The 18,592-nt window shown below is 43.6% G+C and overlaps 1 protein-coding gene across 47 annotated transcripts in view; it reads left to right on the top strand.

The window, feature by feature from the left end:
* Positions 1-18,592, top strand: part of ANK2 (ankyrin 2) — a 732,820-nt gene that overhangs the window by 661,254 nt on the left and 52,974 nt on the right. For all 47 annotated transcript variants that reach the window (XM_069743800.1, XM_069743822.1, XM_069743806.1 and 44 more), the window contains one exon: positions 2,910-3,041. In XM_069743800.1, the coding sequence (XP_069599901.1) occupies positions 2,910-3,041 (132 nt within the window). The remainder of the gene's footprint in view (positions 1-2,909; positions 3,042-18,592) is intronic.

The raw sequence follows: 18,592 nt of genomic DNA, 5'->3' as shown, positions 1-18,592 counted from the left end.
ACTTATTTCCCACCATAATTTGCAAAATAAATCTTGCCAAATCAGACAAGGTGATTTTCTGGATTTGTTTTCTCATTTTGACTCTCATAGTTGTGGTCTACCTATGATGTCAATTACAGTCCTCTCTCATCTTTTTAAGTGGGAGAACTTGCACAATTGGTGGCTGACTAAATACTTTTTTCCCCACTGTAGTTTATTTGGTGCAGCAGTTATGATAGAATGACAGTTTTCTCTGCTGCCGATCTAGAAGATGCTTAGCTGTGCATAACCTCAGCAACACTATTTCTTTCTGTGTACATTGTATAGTGACAAAAAGCTGCTAATCGGTGTTGGGGGTGTGGCTGGACTAGTATGTACGAAACCAGTGGTCCTGTGGTGATAATCTCATAATGATAAAACACTGATTGTATTGAAACAGCAAAATACTAATCTTTACCACTGACCCTACCATTTAATCGAGAATTATTACTTCTATTATAAGAGACTTCTCTGCAGTTTCGTGCTATAATATAAATGATAAAAAATCTACAATTTGAAGCTTTTTCGTAGACCACATAACCAAAAAATTGATATAAAAATAATTTCCTTATAACTGGGAAAAACATCATGTCCCATATTTAGGAATTATAATTACCAATTGTTTATGTAAGGTACTAGATGAAAATCTGAAGCTGCTACAAAAAACAATTTAAAAAATATTGGGAATTTTGATAAAACAAATACCTCTAGGCTTGGTAGGATTGTCTTATATAAAATGATAGTCCTACCAAAACTTCACTATATCTTTAGAACTGTTCCAATTCAGATTCCAGATATATGGATTAAGTCCTTCCATAAGCAAATGTCAAAATTTATTTGGAATAAAAAATCACCAAGAGTAGCCAAATCATTACTATATAAGAACAAAAGAAACGGAGGCATTGGTCTCCCAAATCTACAGGCCTACTCCGAGGCTAATATCATAATGCAGAGCAGAAAGTGGCTTATAGATGAAGCCACAACCAGCTGGGCAGAAATGGAGAACCCTTACAATGGATGATACAAAATATGATATGAATATATGTTTTTCATCTGAGTCGTGGAAAGAAACAATTGAAATATCATACAAATCAAATAAATGCTAATTTTCATGAGAAACATTTTAAAATCTTATCTCGTTGGATCTATACACCTGTCAGATTAAAGAAGATTTTTGAGAACGCATTGGACTTATGTTGGAGGAACTGTACTCAAAAAGCTAACATATTACATATTATTTGCTCATGTCCTAAAATAAATTGACCTGTGGAAAGAAGTAGCTAATTTATCGAGCAATATTAGCAACTCTGTTGCTGAATTGTCTCCTCAACTGGTTTTGTTCTCGCTTGATTTCGACTCCCCCCCCCCCCCCCCCCCCCAAAATTAAACATTTTGTAATCCATCAATTTGCTGTAACAAAAATACTTACAGCATCTAAGTGGAAATCATATTCAACAAAGCAAATTGAAAATTGTTTTATTATAAATATTGTTTCAATAAGGATGATCTTTTCCCATGACCATACTCTCCATATTTATCTGATCCAACCTTCTATGCCCTTTTCTTTCCTTCCCCTTCCCTTCTCCTGACTTTTCCTTTCACATTTTTTCCTCTTGCAGTAACCTTTTTTTCTCTGTTAATTCTTCTTTCTTGCTTGTTTAATTAAACAAGTTTTAGATCGCTCTGTTATGTTTTATTACTCACCTTATTGATTATAACTATAAATCCCCTTCCCAAAAACTGTTAAAAAATCCCCCAAATAAAAAGAATATTGTTGATACCTCAAAATACAGCCCAGTGAGTGACATGTAGCTGAAATCAGGGCTCTGCTTCTACACTATGGTGCTGTCAGATTACTTAGTAAAAACCGGATGTCCATGACTCCTCTTTTCTGGCCGCTCACAGGGAGGAGTTTGAATGGAGTGATGGTGGACTTACTCTATTCAATCTCTTCCTCCTTACAGTCATACAGTAAGAAGGAGTCTTGTACATAGCACACGATTTCTAGCAATCAACGCTGCACCCAGCAAGGTGAGATTTTTATTTGTGGGAAAACCCTTTTAAACCTTTCCCAATATATGATGCACTATTAGATCTCGTCTCAAACGAGATCTAATAGCATCAATAGGAAAAAGAGAGCGAGAGAGAATTTCCCTGATGGGAAATTCTTCCACTCATGCTCTCTTTGAAAAGGCGGGACCCGTCGCTGGATTCCTGCTTTTCACAGGCAGCGACGCATCCTTTTCCCATAGGCTACTATTGTAGCCAGTGACGGGCAGCGCAGGATGCGTCGCTGACCGATTTTCCGACGTGCAGAAAAAACGTTCCTCCGAACATTTTCTCTGCCCGACGGACCATTTTTTTAATGCAGGATCCAGTGAAAGACGGATGAAACGGATGGCCATCCATCACAATCCGTCGCTAATACAAGTCTATGAGAAATTGCAGCATCCTGCATTCTCAAAAAACGACGGATTGTGGCGGGAGCTGAAAGACGGAAGTGTGAAAGAGGCCTTATTCAGCCTTCATTTGTCTCTAACAACCGCGGGTGGAGCTGCTCACTGCTGTTTACCTGTTATATGCCACTGCTATGACAGCGACAGTTACTGTTCTTATCACTGCCATGCAGGCCAGTGTGTTGACCCTGAATTTTACTAAATACTTCAATGCAATTTTACAGAAGTGTATAGTACAAAGCAATTGGACAACCGCAGGTTTATGTTCTATAAGGGGACTACAAAGTACATTAGTTAAAGAAATATAAAAGAGGACATACTTAATTGTGCTAAAATGAAATCTCCATTGTCCACTAGGTGGTGTAATCTCGACACAGCTGGATTTGTCTTTGTCTGCAGACTGCTAAAAGTAGGGTTTTTTTTTTATTGTTTCAGAACTAGCCAGAGAGCTGGACTTCACAGAAGAACAAATTCATCAAATACGAGTGGAAAATCCAAATTCCTTACAGGATCAGAGCCATGCATTGCTTAAATATTGGCTTGACAGAGATGGGAAACATGCAACAGGTAAATGATGAACCCATAACTACAGAGAGGGTCATACGTTACATCTGGCGTCCCGTAATATTGACTGTCTATGTAATGCTCATCTCAAGAAGTGCTGAGAAGAGGGACGTGGTGTGGATCCACTGTGACCTAAATCCAGAGAGAAAGCAAAACAAAGCATTAATCAATATCAAATATAAAAACTGATGGAAACATTGAAAGAAAAAAAGTTTATTGAGAAAACAGAAAATATGTGTTATTTGATCCAAGGTAAAGAAATTTGCAACCATTGTGTTCTTTAAGTTGCAAAATGCATTGATATCTTAACATTGCAACGCACCCAGTGGTTTCAACTTCCTTTTCCCCAAATTTCACATTTTTCTGTTTTTGTAGCCATTTAAGGTCTTGTTTTTTGCATGATGAGTAGTGATGAGCGAGTGTACTCTTGCTCGGGTGACCTCCGAGTATTTTTTAGTGCTCAGAGATTGTTTTCATCGCCTCAGCTGAATGATTTACAGCTATTAGCCAGGCTGAGTACATGTGGGGGTTGCCTGGTTGCTAGGGAATCCCCACATGTAATCAAGCTGTCCAGTAGCTGTAAATCATTCAGCTGAGGCGATGAACACTAAATCTCCGAGCACTAACAAATACTCGGAGGTCAACCGAGCGTGCTCGGGAAAACCCGAGCAACGAGTACACTCGTTCATCACTAGTGATGAGTTGTTTTTTTTTCAAGGGCACTGTTAGGGTGCATATGACTTATTATTATTTTTTTGTGTTATGTTTAATTTGACAGCAATGTAATTTTACTCAACAATAGCCCAAGTCTCAGACATTGTTTTTTGCAGGGCTTGTCACTTAATAGAACCATTTCTGTGGTATATATTAATTTTTACATTTCTTAGTGTACACCAATTGATGTACAATTACAAAGTGTTAACTCGGTTTTATGGGTCGTTACACTTATGTACAATATTGTGTACGATATTTGTTAGCCTTTTTTTATACTTTTGCAGAGTAACATGTTGTAAAAGTATTAAAAAAACACATTAAAAATATGTAATGATTTTATTAGTCCTGATTAGAGTTGAGCGACCTTGACCTTTTTAGAGTCGAGCCGGGTTTTGCGAAACCCGACTATGTCCAAAGTCGGGTCGAGTGAAATCGGCCGATTATGACGTAAAGTCGGGATCGACCGAAACACGAAACCCAATGCAAGTCAATGGGGCAGCATAGTCGGCAGTGAGTGGGGGCCAGGAAAACACCTAGAGTGCCCATTTTAATGTCAAAACCATCCATTCTTCTTAATGAAGCTTGTCAAGCGTAATTTACCTTAAAATAATTGGAAGGCATTTGAAATTGGGGGTCATTTGGCTAAAGTTGTGGGGGGTAGGGCTGGTTCAAGTAATTAGTGGGCCCAGTAAATCTGGACCACGTCACGGCAGTGGAGCAGGGAGAGGTAAGTATTTCAACTTTGCAAGTGCTGTGATCCTGAGCAAGCAGGGGGGGCCCACTCGTTGGCATTGGCACTGGCACAGGGCCCCTCAAAGTACAGCGGTGTGTTTGCACGGCGGGGGCGCCTCCCACCGGCAGCAACACTTTTGCGTACTATGAGAGGCCCTGTGCCAGTGACGTCGCCAACTAGTATTCCTCCCCCCACCTGATGAAGGAACCTGCACTTTCATCTGCACCTTCCTCTTTGTCCCCGTGTAAGGTGGTATGGTATGCGGGAAGAGCAACCTGACTTTCAGCAGGGTCACAATGTTGTTGTGTAGCGTGCACGGGGAATGTTGCGTTATGGGTCAATGTACCAGCAGACTCATCTATCACTGGCTGGGCAATGGGCACGATGAAGTGGAAACACAGATATAGGCCCAAAGAAGAAAGTGGGCTAAATGCAGTTCAAAATTGGTAACACAGGAATAACCAGGGGGCATTGCAGTGGAGGACAACTGGAATGAGAGGCTGACACAGAGAGTAGGGCCAAATCAGTAAGTAGTCGAAATGCAGTTCAAAATTGGCAACCGTAGTAAACAGGCGGCACAGCTTTGTTCAGTGGAGGAGAACAGCAAGGAGTGGCAGACACCGATAGTAGGCCCCAACCCAACTAGTAGGCCAAATGCAGTCTAACATTAACAACTACTTAACGAGAGGCTGAAAATGGAATTTCAGGACAGGAAACCAGGAGAACAGCAAGGAGTGGCAGACACCGATAGTAGGCCCCAAACCAACTAGTACGCCAAATGCAGTTGTTCCATTTAACCACAATTTAATGAGAGCCTGAAGATAGAAGCTCAGGAAAGGCAACCTGGGGAACACCTTGGAGTGTAACACACCATCTCTCTCCACCCCATACCCATTTTGTAGGCCTAATGCTGTGTACTTTTCTACAACTACTAAACGAGAGTCGGAAGACCGAAGCAATGGCAAGGAAACCTGGGGAACACCTTGGAGTGTAACACACCATCTCTCTCCACCCGATACCCATTTTGTAGGCCTAATGCAGTGTAGTTTTCTACAACTACTAAACGAGAGTCGGAAGATCGAAGCAATGGCGAGGAAACCTGGAGAACACCTTGGAGTGTAACACACCATCTCTCTCCACCCCATTCCCCATTTTTTAGGCCTAATGCAGCCTACTTTCCGACACCTACTAAACGAGAGCATGAAGATCGAAGCTCAGGAAAGGCAACCTGGGGAACACCTTGGAGTGTAACAACAACCTCTCTCTACACCACGGAAGGGCTGATTCTTAGGAAGGAAGGCTGTTGTAAATAAGCATTGCGCGCCCGAGGGTGATTATATTCTTATTCGGTATCTACTCACCCTCGGACGCGCCATGCTTCTTGATTTGTAATTAATGTTTATTTGCAATGTGCTTTTGACTTACTCAATTATTTTTTTAATTATTGATTTTATTAAATTAATAGTTTAACATCTTATTGGAAATAATTTAAAGGAGACGCGACAGGACAACACTCGGTGGATGCCATATCTGTGTTAACAACTCCAAAAAAACCTTTCAGTTAACTTCTTGCAGGAGAAAGTAATTGTAGCTGGTGGACCTTTTTAGTACAGTTCCAGATTTTTGTTGTGTGTTTGTTTTTAATGTTAAAATGTCTGCATTTGAGATCTCAACACGATCTTATTTTTTATAATCAAATTAATTTTTTAAATATTTTATTAGGTTGGTTCAAGGGGTACACGGGCCGCAGTAGACAGGTCAGTGGAGGCCTAGTGGAAGGAGTGACCGCAGACAGGCATCGAAGGCCTAAAATAATAACACATGGCTGTAGGCAATTTTAAATTGGTTCCAGGGTTACACGGGCAGCAGTGGTGTGGTCAGTGGAGGCCTAGTGGAAGGAGTGACCGCAGACAGGCATCGACGGCCTAAAATAATCACACATGGCTGTAGGCAATTTTAAATTGGTTCCAGGGGTACACGGGCAGCAGTGGTGTGGTCAGTGGAGGCCTAGTGGAAGGAGTGACCGCAGACAGGCATCGAAGGCCTAAAATATTAACACATGGCTGTAGGCAATTTTAAATTGGTTCCAGGGGTACTTGGGCAGCAGTGCCCTGGTCAGTGTAGTAGTAGTTGAAAGAATGTACCGCAGACAGGCATCGAAGGCCTAAAATAAAAAAATTGGGCTGGCTGTAGGCAATTTTAAATTGGTTCCAGGGTTACACGGGCAGCAGTGGTGTGGTCAGTGGAGGCCTAGTGGAAGGAGTGACCGCAGACAGGCATCGAAGGCCTAAAATAATAACACATGGCTGTAGGCAATTTTAAATTGGTTCCAGGGTTACACGGGCAGCAGTGGTGTGGTCAGTGGAGGCCTAGTGGAAGGAGTGACCGCAGACAGGCATCGACGGCCTAAAATAATCACACATGGCTGTAGGCAATTTTAAATTGGTTCCAGGGTTACACGGGCAGCAGTGGTGTGGTCAGTGGAGGCCTAGTGGAAGGAGTGACCGCAGACAGGCATCGAAGGCCTAAAATATTAACACATGGCTGTAGGCAATTTTAAATTGGTTCCAGGGGTACTTGGGCAGCAGTGCCCTGGTCAGTGTAGTAGTAGTTGAAAGAATGTACCGCAGACAGGCATCGAAGGCCTAAAATAAAAAAATTGGGCTGGCTGTAGGCAATTTTAAATTGGTTCCAGGGTTACACGGGCAGCAGTGGTGTGGTCAGTGGAGGCCTAGTGGAAGGAGTGACCGCAGACAGGCATCGAAGGCCTAAAATAATAACACATGGCTGTAGGCAATTTTAAATTGGTTCCAGGGTTACACGGGCAGCAGTGGTGTGGTCAGTGGAGGCCTAGTGGAAGGAGTGACCGCAGACAGGCATCGAAGGCCTAAAATATTAACACATGGCTGTAGGCAATTTTAAATTGGTTCCAGGGGTACTTGGGCAGCAGTGCCCTGGTCAGTGTAGTAGTAGTTGAAAGAATGTACCGCAGACAGGCATCGAAGGCCTAAAATAAAAAAATTGGGCTGGCTGTAGGCAATTTTAAATTGGTTCCAGGGTTACACGGGCAGCAGTGGTGTGGTCAGTGGAGGCCTAGTGGAAGGAGTGACCGCAGACAGGCATCGACGGCCTAAAATAATCACACATGGCTGTAGGCAATTTTAAATTGGTTCCAGGGGTACACGGGCAGCAGTGGTCTGGTCAGTGGAAGTCTAGTGGAAGGAGTGACCGCAGACAGGCTTCGAAGGCCTAACATAACAAAAATGTCAAAACAATGGTATTGTCAGTGCCAGTCATTGAAGGATGTCAGCGCCTAGACTACACATTGGTGAAGCTGTGAGAGATAATTTTGCTAGTGGTAGAGCACTGTTTGAGCTGGGGGGGGGGGGAACTGGCTTGTGGCCGGCGGTACAGGCACAGGGCCCCTCATATTACAACGGTGAGTCTGACGTTGGGTGCGCACCACCACCGCCAGAGACACTTTATTGTACTATGAGGGACCCAGTGGCAGTGCCGTCGACCAAAAGCGGGCTCACCCACCTCTTCAGACAAACAGCACTCTCAAGGGTCCAAGCGCAAAGTGGCGATAGCACGACCCCGTGTGGGGAGTTTGGCCATTTCGTGAGGTGGAAACATGTCGTATGCTGGACAATCAGGTGAAGAAAATTACGAGATTGGAAAAGTCATTCAGAATAGTCCACAGGCAAGACCTTTTCATAGGAAAGCTAGGTGTCAGCCGGGCAGGGTGGGGCAAAAGATTTTGAAATCCAGTTGTGGTTCATTTTAATGAAGGTTAGATCATCTACATTTTGGGTAGACAGACGAGTCCTTTTTTCTGTTAGTATTGAACCTGCAGCACTGAATACTCTTTCTGATAGGACACTAGCTGCCGGGCAAGCAAGCTCCTGCAATGCATATTCTGCCAATTCTGGCCAGGTGTCTAATTTGGATGCCCAGTAATCAAATGGGAATGACGGTTGAGGGAGAACGTCGATAAGGGATGAAAAATAGTTTGTAACCATACTGGACAAATGTTGTCTCCTGTCACTTTGAATTGATGCTGCAGTACCTGTCCTGTCTGCGGTCCTAGAAAAATCACTCCACAACCTGGTCAGAAAACCCCTCTGGCCAACGCCACTTCTGATTTCTGCCCCTCTAACACCTCTGGTCTGCTGGCCCCTGGAGCTCGTGTGAGAACGATCACGGGCGCTGTGTGCAGGGAATGCCAGAAGCAAACGGTCAACAAGAGTTGATTGTTTTGTTGCTAATATTAGTTCCAAGTTCTCATGTGGCATAATATTTTGCAATTTGCCTTTATAGCGAGGATCAAGGAGGCAGGCCAACCAGTAATCGTCATCGTTCATCATTTTTGTAATGCGTGTGTCCCTTTTGAGGATACGCAAGGCATAATCCGCCATGTGGGCCAAAGTTCCCGTTGTCAAATCTGCGGTTGTGCTTGGTTGAGGGGCAGTTGCAGGCAAATCTACGTCACTTGTGTCCCTCAAAAAACCAGAACCCGGCCTTGCCACGCCACCAATTTCCCGTGCCCCCGGGAAAGCTTCCTCATTAAAAATATACTCATCCCCATCATCCTCCTCATCCTCCACCTCCTCTTCGCCCGGTACCTCGTCATGTACACTGCCCTGACCAGACAATCGCTGACTGTCATCAAGGCTTTCCTCTTCCTCTGGTGCAGACGCCTGATCCTTTATGTGCGTCAAACTTTGCATCAGCAGACGCATTAGGGGGATGCTCATGCTTATTATGGCGTTGTCTGCACTAACCAGCCGTGTGCATTCCTCAAAACACTGAAGGACTTGACACATGTCTTGAATCTTCGACCACTGCACACCTGACAACTCCATGTCTGCCATCCTACTGCCTGCCCGTGTATGTGTATCCTCCCACAAAAACATAACAGCCCGCCTCTGTTCGCACAGTCTCTGAAGCATGTGCAGTGTTGAGTTCCACCTTGTTGCAACGTCTATGATTAGGCGATGCTGGGGAAGGTTCAAAGAACGCTGATAGGTCTGCATACGGCTGGAGTGTACAGGCGAACGGCGGATATGTGCGCAAAGTCCACGCACTTTGAGGAGCAGGTCGGATAACCCCGGATAACTTTTCAGGAAGCACTGCACCACCAGGTTTAAGGTGTGAGCCAGGCAAGGAATGTGTTTCAGTTGGGAAAGGGAGATGGCAGCCATGAAATTCCTTCCGTTATCACTCACTACCTTGCCTGCCTCAAGATCTACAGTGCCCAGCCACGACTGCGTTTCTTGCTGCAAGAACTCGGACAGAACTTCCGCGGTGTGTCTATTGTCGCCCAAACACTTCATAGCCAATACAGCCTGCTGACGTATGCCAGTAGCTGCCCCATAATGGGAGACCTGGTGTGCAACAGTGGCAGGTGCGGATGGAGTGTTTGTGCGACTGCGGTCTGTGGACGAGCTCTTGCTTCTGCAGGAGGACGAGGAGGAGGAGGAGGAGGAGGGGGTGCGAACGGCTACAGACAACTGTTTACTAGACCGTGGGCTAGGCAGAACTGTCCCAAACTTGCTGTCCCCTGTGGACCCTGAATCCACCACATTTACCCAGTGTGCCGTGATGGACACGTAACGTCCCTGGCCATGCCTACTGGTCCATGCATCTGTTGTCAGGTGCACCTTTGTGCTCACAGATTGCCTGAGTGCATGGACGATGCGCTCTTTAACATGCTGGTGGAGGGCTGGGATGGCTTTTCTGGAAAAAAAGTGTCGACTGGGTAGCTCGTAGCGTGGTACAGCGTAGTCCATCAGGTCTTTGAAAGCTTCGCTTTCAACTAACCGGTAGGGCATCATCTCTAACGAGATTAGTCTAGCTATGTGGGCGTTCAAACCCTGTGTACGCGGATGCGAGGCTAAGTACTTCCTTTTTCTAACCATAGTCTCATGTAGGGTGAGCTGGACTGGAGAGATGGAGATCGTGGAACTAGCGGGGGTGCCGGTGGACATGGCAGACTGAGAGACGGTGGGAGATGGTATTGTTGCCGCCGGTGCCCTAGATGCAGTGTTTCCTACTACGAAACTGGTGATTCCCTGACCCTGACTGCTTTGGCCTGGCAAAGATACCTGCACAGATACAGCAGGTGGTGCGCTAAATGGTGGTCCTACACTGCCGGAAGGGATGTTGCGTTGATGACTAGCTTCATTGGCCGAGGGTGCAACAACCTTAAGGGACGTTTGGTAGTTAGTCCAAGCTTTCAAATGCATGGTGGTTAAATGTCTATGCATGCAACTAGTATTGAGACTTTTCAGATTCTGACCTCTGCTTAAGGAAGTAGAACATTTTTGACAGATGACTTTGCGCTGATCAATTGGATGTTGTTTAAAAAAATGCCAGACTGCACTCTTTCTAGCATCGGATACCTTTTCAGGCATTGCAGACTGAGCTTTAACCGGATGGCCACGCTGTCCTCCACCAGGTTTTGGCTTTGCCACGCGTTTTGGGCAAGATACGGGCCCGGCAGATGGAACCTGTGGCGATGTTGATGCCTGCTGCGGCCCCTCCTCCTCCTCTGCTTCAGAACTGCTGCCGCCTGCACCCTGTTCCCCCAATGGCTGCCAATCGGGGTCAAGAACTGGGTCATCTAATAACTCTTCTTGTACCTCCTGCGCAACTTCGTCTGTGTCACCGTGTCGTTCGGTGGTATAGCGTTCGTGATGGGGCAACATAGTCTCATCAGGGTCTGATTCTTGATCAGCACCCTGCGAGGGCAATGTTGTGGTCTGAGTCAAAGGACCAGCATAGTAGTCTGGCTGTGGCTGTGCGTCACTGCACTCCATGTCAGATTCAATTTGTAATGGGCATGGACTGTTAACTGCTTCACTTTCTAAGCCAGGGACGGTATGTGTAAAGAGCTCCATGGAGTAACCCGTTGTGTCGCCTGCTGCATTCTTCTCTGTTGTTGTTTTTGCTGAAGAGGACAAGGAAGTGACTTGTCCCTGACCGTGAACATCCACTAACGACGCGCTGCTTTTACTTTTACCAGTTTCACGAGAGGAGGCAAAAGAGCTAGAGGCTGAGTCAGCAAGATAAGCCAAAACTTGCTCTTGCTGCTCCGGCTTTAAAAGCGGTTTTCCTAATCCCAGAAAAGGGAGCGTTCGAGGCCTTGTGTAGCCGGACGACGAACCTGGCTCCACAGCTCCAGACTTAGGTGCAATATTTTTTTCCCCACGACCACCTGATGCTCCACCACTACCACTACCCTCATTACCAGCTGACAATGAACGCCCCCGGCCACGACCTCTTCCACTAGACTTCCTCATTGTTTTAAAAACGTAACCAAACTAACGTTATTTGTTGCAGTCACACAACTTACACGGTGAGCTATAACTTCAGTATGATTTAGCTACCCCTTTACAGGTTGGTGAGACCACCGCGAAAATCAGGCACAATGTTACACACTCTTTTTTTGGTGGCTGCAAATTAGAGAGATGCCCCACACGCAGGACTGTCACTGAAGCACAAATGTTAATATTAATGTCACACTATTATTTGTTTTTTATTTTTATTTTTTTCAGGAACACTTTAGAAACCCCCCCAAAAAAAAAAGAAATTTGATTTTTGCAGGGAGAATTTAGAAAACAAATGTAACAAACTATATGCTTTCTATGGGCCACTGAGTGAGAGATGACGCACACAGGAATCAGGAGTGGCACACAAGCCCAGAGGCCAATATTTTTCTACCAATGATTGATGGAGTTATTTTCTCTGGTAGATTTTGGAACCCAAATCAAGGAAAAAAAATATAGGCTTTCTATGGACCACAATTGGAGAGAGAGAGAGAGAGAGAGAGAGAGAGAGAGAGAGAGAGAGATGGCACACCCAGGAGTCAAGACTGGCACACAAGCAGAAAGGCCAATATTAATCTCCCACTGTTTTTTTTTTTTTTTTTTTTTTTGTCAGGGAGACTTTAGAAAAAAAAATAATAAAAAAAATATGATTTTATCAGGAAGAATTTAGAAACCAAATAAAATAAAATGATTTTTTCAGGGAGAATTTATAAAACAAATAAAAACAAAAATAGGCGTTCTATGGCCCACTGACTGAGAGATGACGCACACAGGAATCAGGAGTGGCACACAAGCCCAGAGGCCAATATTTTTCTACCAATGATTGATGTAGTTATTTTCTCTGGTAGATTTTGGAACCCAAATCAAGGAAAAAAAATATAGGCTTTCTATGGACCACAATTGGAGAGAGAGAGAGAGAGAGAGAGAGAGAGAGAGAGAGAGATGGCACACCCAGGAGTCAAGACTGGCACACAAGCAGAAAGGCCAATATTAATCTCCCACTGTTTTTTTTGGTTGTTTTTTTTTTTTTTTTTCAGGGAGACTTTAGAAAAAAAAATAATAAAAAAAATATGATTTTATCAGGAAGAATTTAGAAACCAAATAAAATAAAATGATTTTTTCAGGGAGAATTTAGAAAACAAATAAAACCAAAAATAGGCGTTCTATGGCCCACTGACTGAGAGATGACGCACCCAGGAGTCAAGACTGGCACACAAGCAGAAAGGCCAATATTAATCTCCCACTGTTTTTTTTTTTTTTTTTTTTTTTTTCAGGGAGACTTTAGAAAAAAAAATAATAAAAAAAATATGATTTTATCAGGAAGAATTTAGAAACCAAATAAAATAAAATGATTTTTTCAGGGAGAATTTACAAAACAAATAAAAACAAAAATAGGCGTTCTATGGCCCACTGACTGAGAGATGACGCACCCAGGAGTCAAGACTGGCACACAAGCAGAAAGGCCAATATTAATCTCCCACTGTTTTTTTTTTTTTTTTTTCAGGGAGACTTTAGAAAAAAAAATAATAAAAAAAATATGATTTTATCAGGAAGAATTTAGAAACCAAATAAAATAAAATGATTTTTTCAGGGAGAATTTATAAAACAAATAAAAACAAAAATAGGCGTTCTATGGCCCACTGACTGAGAGATGACGCACACAGGAATCAGAAGTGGCACACAAGCCCAGAGGCCAATATTTTTCTACCAATGATTGATGTAGTTATTTTCTCTGGTAGATTTTGGAACCCAAATCAAGGAAAAAAAATATAGGCTTTCTATGGACCACAATTGGAGAGAGAGAGAGAGAGAGAGAGAGAGAGAGAGAGAGAGAGAGATGGCACACCCAGGAGTCAAGACTGGCACACAAGCAGAAAGGCCAATATTAATCTCCCACTGTTTTTTTTGGTTGTTTTTTTTTTTTTTTTTCAGGGAGACTTTAGAAAAAAAAATAATAAAAAAAATATGATTTTATCAGGAAGAATTTAGAAACCAAATAAAATAAAATGATTTTTTCAGGGAGAATTTAGAAAACAAATAAAACCAAAAATAGGCGTTCTATGGCCCACTGACTGAGAGATGACGCACCCAGGAGTCAAGACTGGCACACAAGCAGAAAGGCCAATATTAATCTCCCACTGTTTTTTTTTTTTTTTTTTTTTTTTTCAGGGAGACTTTAGAAAAAAAAATAATAAAAAAAATATGATTTTATCAGGAAGAATTTAGAAACCAAATAAAATAAAATGATTTTTTGCAGGGAGAATTTAGAAAACAAATAAAACCAAAAATAGGCGTTCTATGGCCCACTGACTAAGAGAGAGAGAGAGAGATGGAACGCTTAGTACTGGCACACAAGCCCAAAGGGCAATATTAATCTCCCTTTTTTTTTCCAGGGAGAATTTCTAAAACCCCCCCCAAAAAAAAAATAGGCTTTCTATGGCCCACTATTTGTGAGAGAGATGGGACGCTCAGGACTGGCACAGATGGCACGCTCAGGACTGGCACAGAAGCCCAGAGGCCAATATTAATCTCCCTTTTTTTCTGGGAGAATTTATAAAACCAAAAAAAAAATTAAATAGGCTTTCTATGGCCCACTATTTGTGAGAGAGATGGCACGCTCAGGACTGGCACAGATGGCACGCTCACAACTGGCACACAAGCCCAGAGGCCAATATTAATCTCCCTTTTTTCAGGGAAAATTTATAAAACCAAAAAAAAAATTAAATAGGCTTTCTATGGCCCACTATTTGTGAGAGAGATGGGACGCTCAGGACTGGCACAGATGGCACGCTCAGGACTGGCACAGAAGCCCAGAGGCCAATATTAATCTCCCTTTTTTTCTGGGAGAATTTATAAAACCAAAAAAAAAATTAAATAGGCTTTCTATGGCCCACTATTTGTGAGAGAGATGGGACGCTCAGGACTGGCACAGATGGCACGCTCAGGACTGGCACAGAAGCCCAGAGGCCAATATTAATCTCCCTTTTTTTCTGGGAGAATTTATAAAACCAAAAAAATATTTAAATAGGCTTTCTATGGCCCACTATTTGTGAGAGAGATGGCACGCTCAGGACTGGCACAGATGGCACGCTCACAACTGGCACACAAGCCCAGAGGCCAATATTAATCTCCCTTTTTTCAGGGAGAATTTATAAAACCCCAAAAAAAATAAAATAGGCTTTCTATGGCCCACTATTTGTGAGAGAGATGGCACACTCAGGACTGGCACACAAGCCCAAAGGCCAATATTAATCTCCCACTGTATTTTTATCAGGGAGAATTTATACACCCCACAAAAAAAAATACAGAAAAATGAAAAGGCTTTCTATGGCCCACTATGTGAGAGAGATGGCACACACAGGGATGGCACTCTAGCAGAAATGCCAAATTGCCAATCTTAATCTCCCACCAAAAAAAAAAAAAAAAAAAAACAGGGAATGTCCTACAATTACTATCTCCCTGCCTGCAGTAATCTCAGCCAGGTATGGCAGGCAGCTACTATCTCCCTGCCTGCAGTAATCTCAGCCAGGTATGGCAGGCAGCAATAAGGAGTGGACTGATGCACAAATGAAATAAAAAGTGTGGACAAACAAAAAAGATAGCTGTGCAGAAAGGAAGGAACAAGAGGATTTGTGCTTTGAAAAAAGCAGTTGGTTTGCACAGCGGCGTACACACAGCAATGCAGCTATCAGGGAGCCTTCTAGGGCAGCCCAATGAGCTACAGCGCTGAGGGGAAAAAAAAAAACTTCCACTGTCCCTGCACACCGAGGGTGGTGTTGGACAGTGCAAATCGCTGCAGCACAAGCGGTTTTGTGGTTAATGGACCCTGCCTAACGCTATCCCTGCTTCTGACAAAGCGGCAGCAACCTCTCCCTAAGCTCAGATCAGCAGCAGTAAGATGGCGGTCGGCGGGAACGCCTCTTTATAGCCCCTGTGACGTCGCAGACAGCAAGCCAATCACTGCAATGCCCTTCTCTAAGATGGTGGGGACCAGGACCTATGTCATCACGCTGCCCACACTCTGCGTTTACCTTCATTGGCTGAGAAATGGCGCTTTTCGCGTCATTGAAACGCGACTTTGGCGCGAAAGTCGCGTACCGCATGGCCGACCACGCACAGGGGTCGGATCGGGTTTCATGAAACCCCGACTTAGCCAAAAGTCGGCGACTTTTGAAAATGTTCGACCCGTTTCGCTCAACCCTAGTCCTGATATTGGGTTTGAATAAGCCCCCTCACACTGTTTAACGCTTCAGATGACATAGTCAATAATGAATAAACTGTTCACTGTATATTAGCCACTTTCATGTGATGCAGATATATGCTTAGACAACCCCTTTAAGTGTTTAAAAAATACATACTAAACAATAGTTTTTAAATTTTAAGATTACTCTATGAATCCTCTGTTTAGTGGAAAGGTGTCTGAAAGCTATGTGCCATTATATTAGCAATGTCAGTTACAAACTTATACTAAGTACAAACTTACAAAGTATACTAAGTACATTAGGAATATAGTAATGGTACCTCCAAGTGTGACATTTATCTGCACCATGCTCCCAATACTTCCTAAAATATTTATTGTTGTAGCTTTTCATCCTTTTTACCGTAGTAGCTCTGCATCCCTCTTACTGTTGTTGCTCTTCATTTCTTTTACTGTTATTGCTCCATATCCCTCTTACTGTTGTAGCTCTGTATCCCTTTTATTGTTGTAGCGCTGCATCCCTCTTACTGTTGTAGGTCTGCATCTCTGTGTTGTAGCGCTGCTTCCCGCTTAATGTTGTAGCTCTCCATCTCTCTTACTGTTGTAGCTCTACATCCCATTTACTGGTATTACTCCACATCCCTCTTACTGTTGTAGCTCTTCATTACTGTTACTGTGTTAGCTCTGCATCCCTCTTACTGTTGTAGCTCTTCATCTTTTTTACTAGTATTACTCCACATCCCTCTTACTGTTGCAGCTCTGCACTCCTCTTACTGTTGTAGCTCTTATTTCTTTTTACTGGAATTTCTCTACATTCTTCTTACTGTTGTAGCTCTGCATCCTTCTTAATGTTGAAGCTCTTCATCCCCCTTACTGTTGAAGTTCTTCATCCCTCTTACTGTTGTAGCTCTTCATCTTTTTTACTAGTATTACTCCACATCCCTCTTACTGTTGCAGCTCTGCACTCCTCTTACTGTTGTAGCTCTTATTTCTTTTTACTGGAATTTCTCTACATTCTTCTTACTGTTGTAGCTCTACATCTCTCTTACTGTTGTAGCTCTTCATCCTTTTTACTGGTATTGCTCCACATCCCTAGTACTGTTATAGCTCTGCATTCCTTTTACTGTTGAAGCTCTTCATCCCCCTTACTGTCGAAGTTCTTCATCCCTCTTACTGATGTAGCTCTGCATCCCTCTTACTGTTGTAGCTCTTCATCCCCATTACTGTTGTAGCTCTGCATCCCTTTTACTGTCGTAGTTCTGCATCCCTCTTACTGTTGTAGCTCTGCATCCCTCTTACAATTGTAGCTCTGCAGCCCTCTTACTGTTGTAGCTCTCATCCCTCTTACTGTTGTAGCTCTTCATCCCTCTTACTGTTGTAGCTCTGCATCCCTCTTACTGTTGTAGCTCTGCATCCCTCCTACTGACTTAGCTCTGCATCCCTCTTACTATTGTAGCTCTCCATCCCTCTTACTGTTGTAGCTCTTCATCCCTATTACTGTTGTAGCTCTGCATCCCTCTTACTGATGTAGCTCCTTATCCCTCCTACTGACTTAGCTCTGCATCCCTCTTACTATTGTAGCTCTGCATCCCTCTTACTATTGTAGCTCTTCATCCCTCGTACTGTTGTAGCTCTTCATCCCTATTACTGTTGTAGCTCTGCATCCCTGTTACTGATGTAGCTCCTCATCCCTCTTACTGATGTAACTCTGCATCCCTCTTATTATTGTAGCTCCTCATCCCTCTTACTGTTGTAGCTCTTCATTCCTCTTACTATTGTAGCTCTGCATCCCTCTTATTGTTGTAGCTCCTCATCTCTCCTATTGACTTAGCTCTGCATCCCTCTTACTATTGTATCTCCTCATCCCTCTTACTGTTGTAGCTCCTCATCTCTCTTACTGTTGTAGCTCTGCACCCCACTTACTGTTGTAGCTCTGCACCCCTCTTACTGTTGTAGCTCTGCATCCCTCTTACTGATGTAGCTCTGCATCCCTCTTACAATTGTAGCTCTGCATCCCTCTTATTGTTGTAGCTCCTCATCCCTCTTCTTACTGTTGTAGTTCTGCATTCCTCTTACTGTTGTAGCTCTGCACCCCTCTTAGTGTTGTAGCTCTGCTCCCCTCTTACTGATGTAGCTCTGCATCCCTCTTACTGATGTAGTTCTGCATCCCTCTTACAATTGTAGCTCTGCATCCCTCTTACTGATGTAGCTCTGCATCCCTCTAACTGAGGTAGCTCTGCATCCCTCTTACTATTGTAGCTCTGCATCCCTCTTACTGTTGTAGGTCTGCATCCCTCTTACTGTTGCAGCTCGTCATCCCTCTTACTGTTGTAGCTCCTCGTGCCTCTTACTGTTGTAGCTCTGCATCCCTCTTACTGTTGTAGCTCTGTATCCCTCTTAGTGTTGTCACTCTGCATTCCTCTTACTGTTGTAGCTCTGCACTCCTCTTACTGATGTAGCTCTGCATCCCTCTTTCTGAGGTAGCTCTGCATCCCTCTTACTATTGTAGCTCTGCATCCCTCTTATTGTTGTAGCTCCTCATCCCTCTTAGTGTTGTCCCTCTGCACCCCTCTTACTG

The sequence above is a fragment of the Ranitomeya imitator genome, chromosome 1, assembly GCF_032444005.1.
Source record: "Ranitomeya imitator isolate aRanImi1 chromosome 1, aRanImi1.pri, whole genome shotgun sequence".
Classification (NCBI taxonomy): domain Eukaryota; kingdom Metazoa; phylum Chordata; class Amphibia; order Anura; family Dendrobatidae; genus Ranitomeya; species Ranitomeya imitator.
This window is presented reverse-complemented; position numbering and strand designations above follow the sequence as displayed.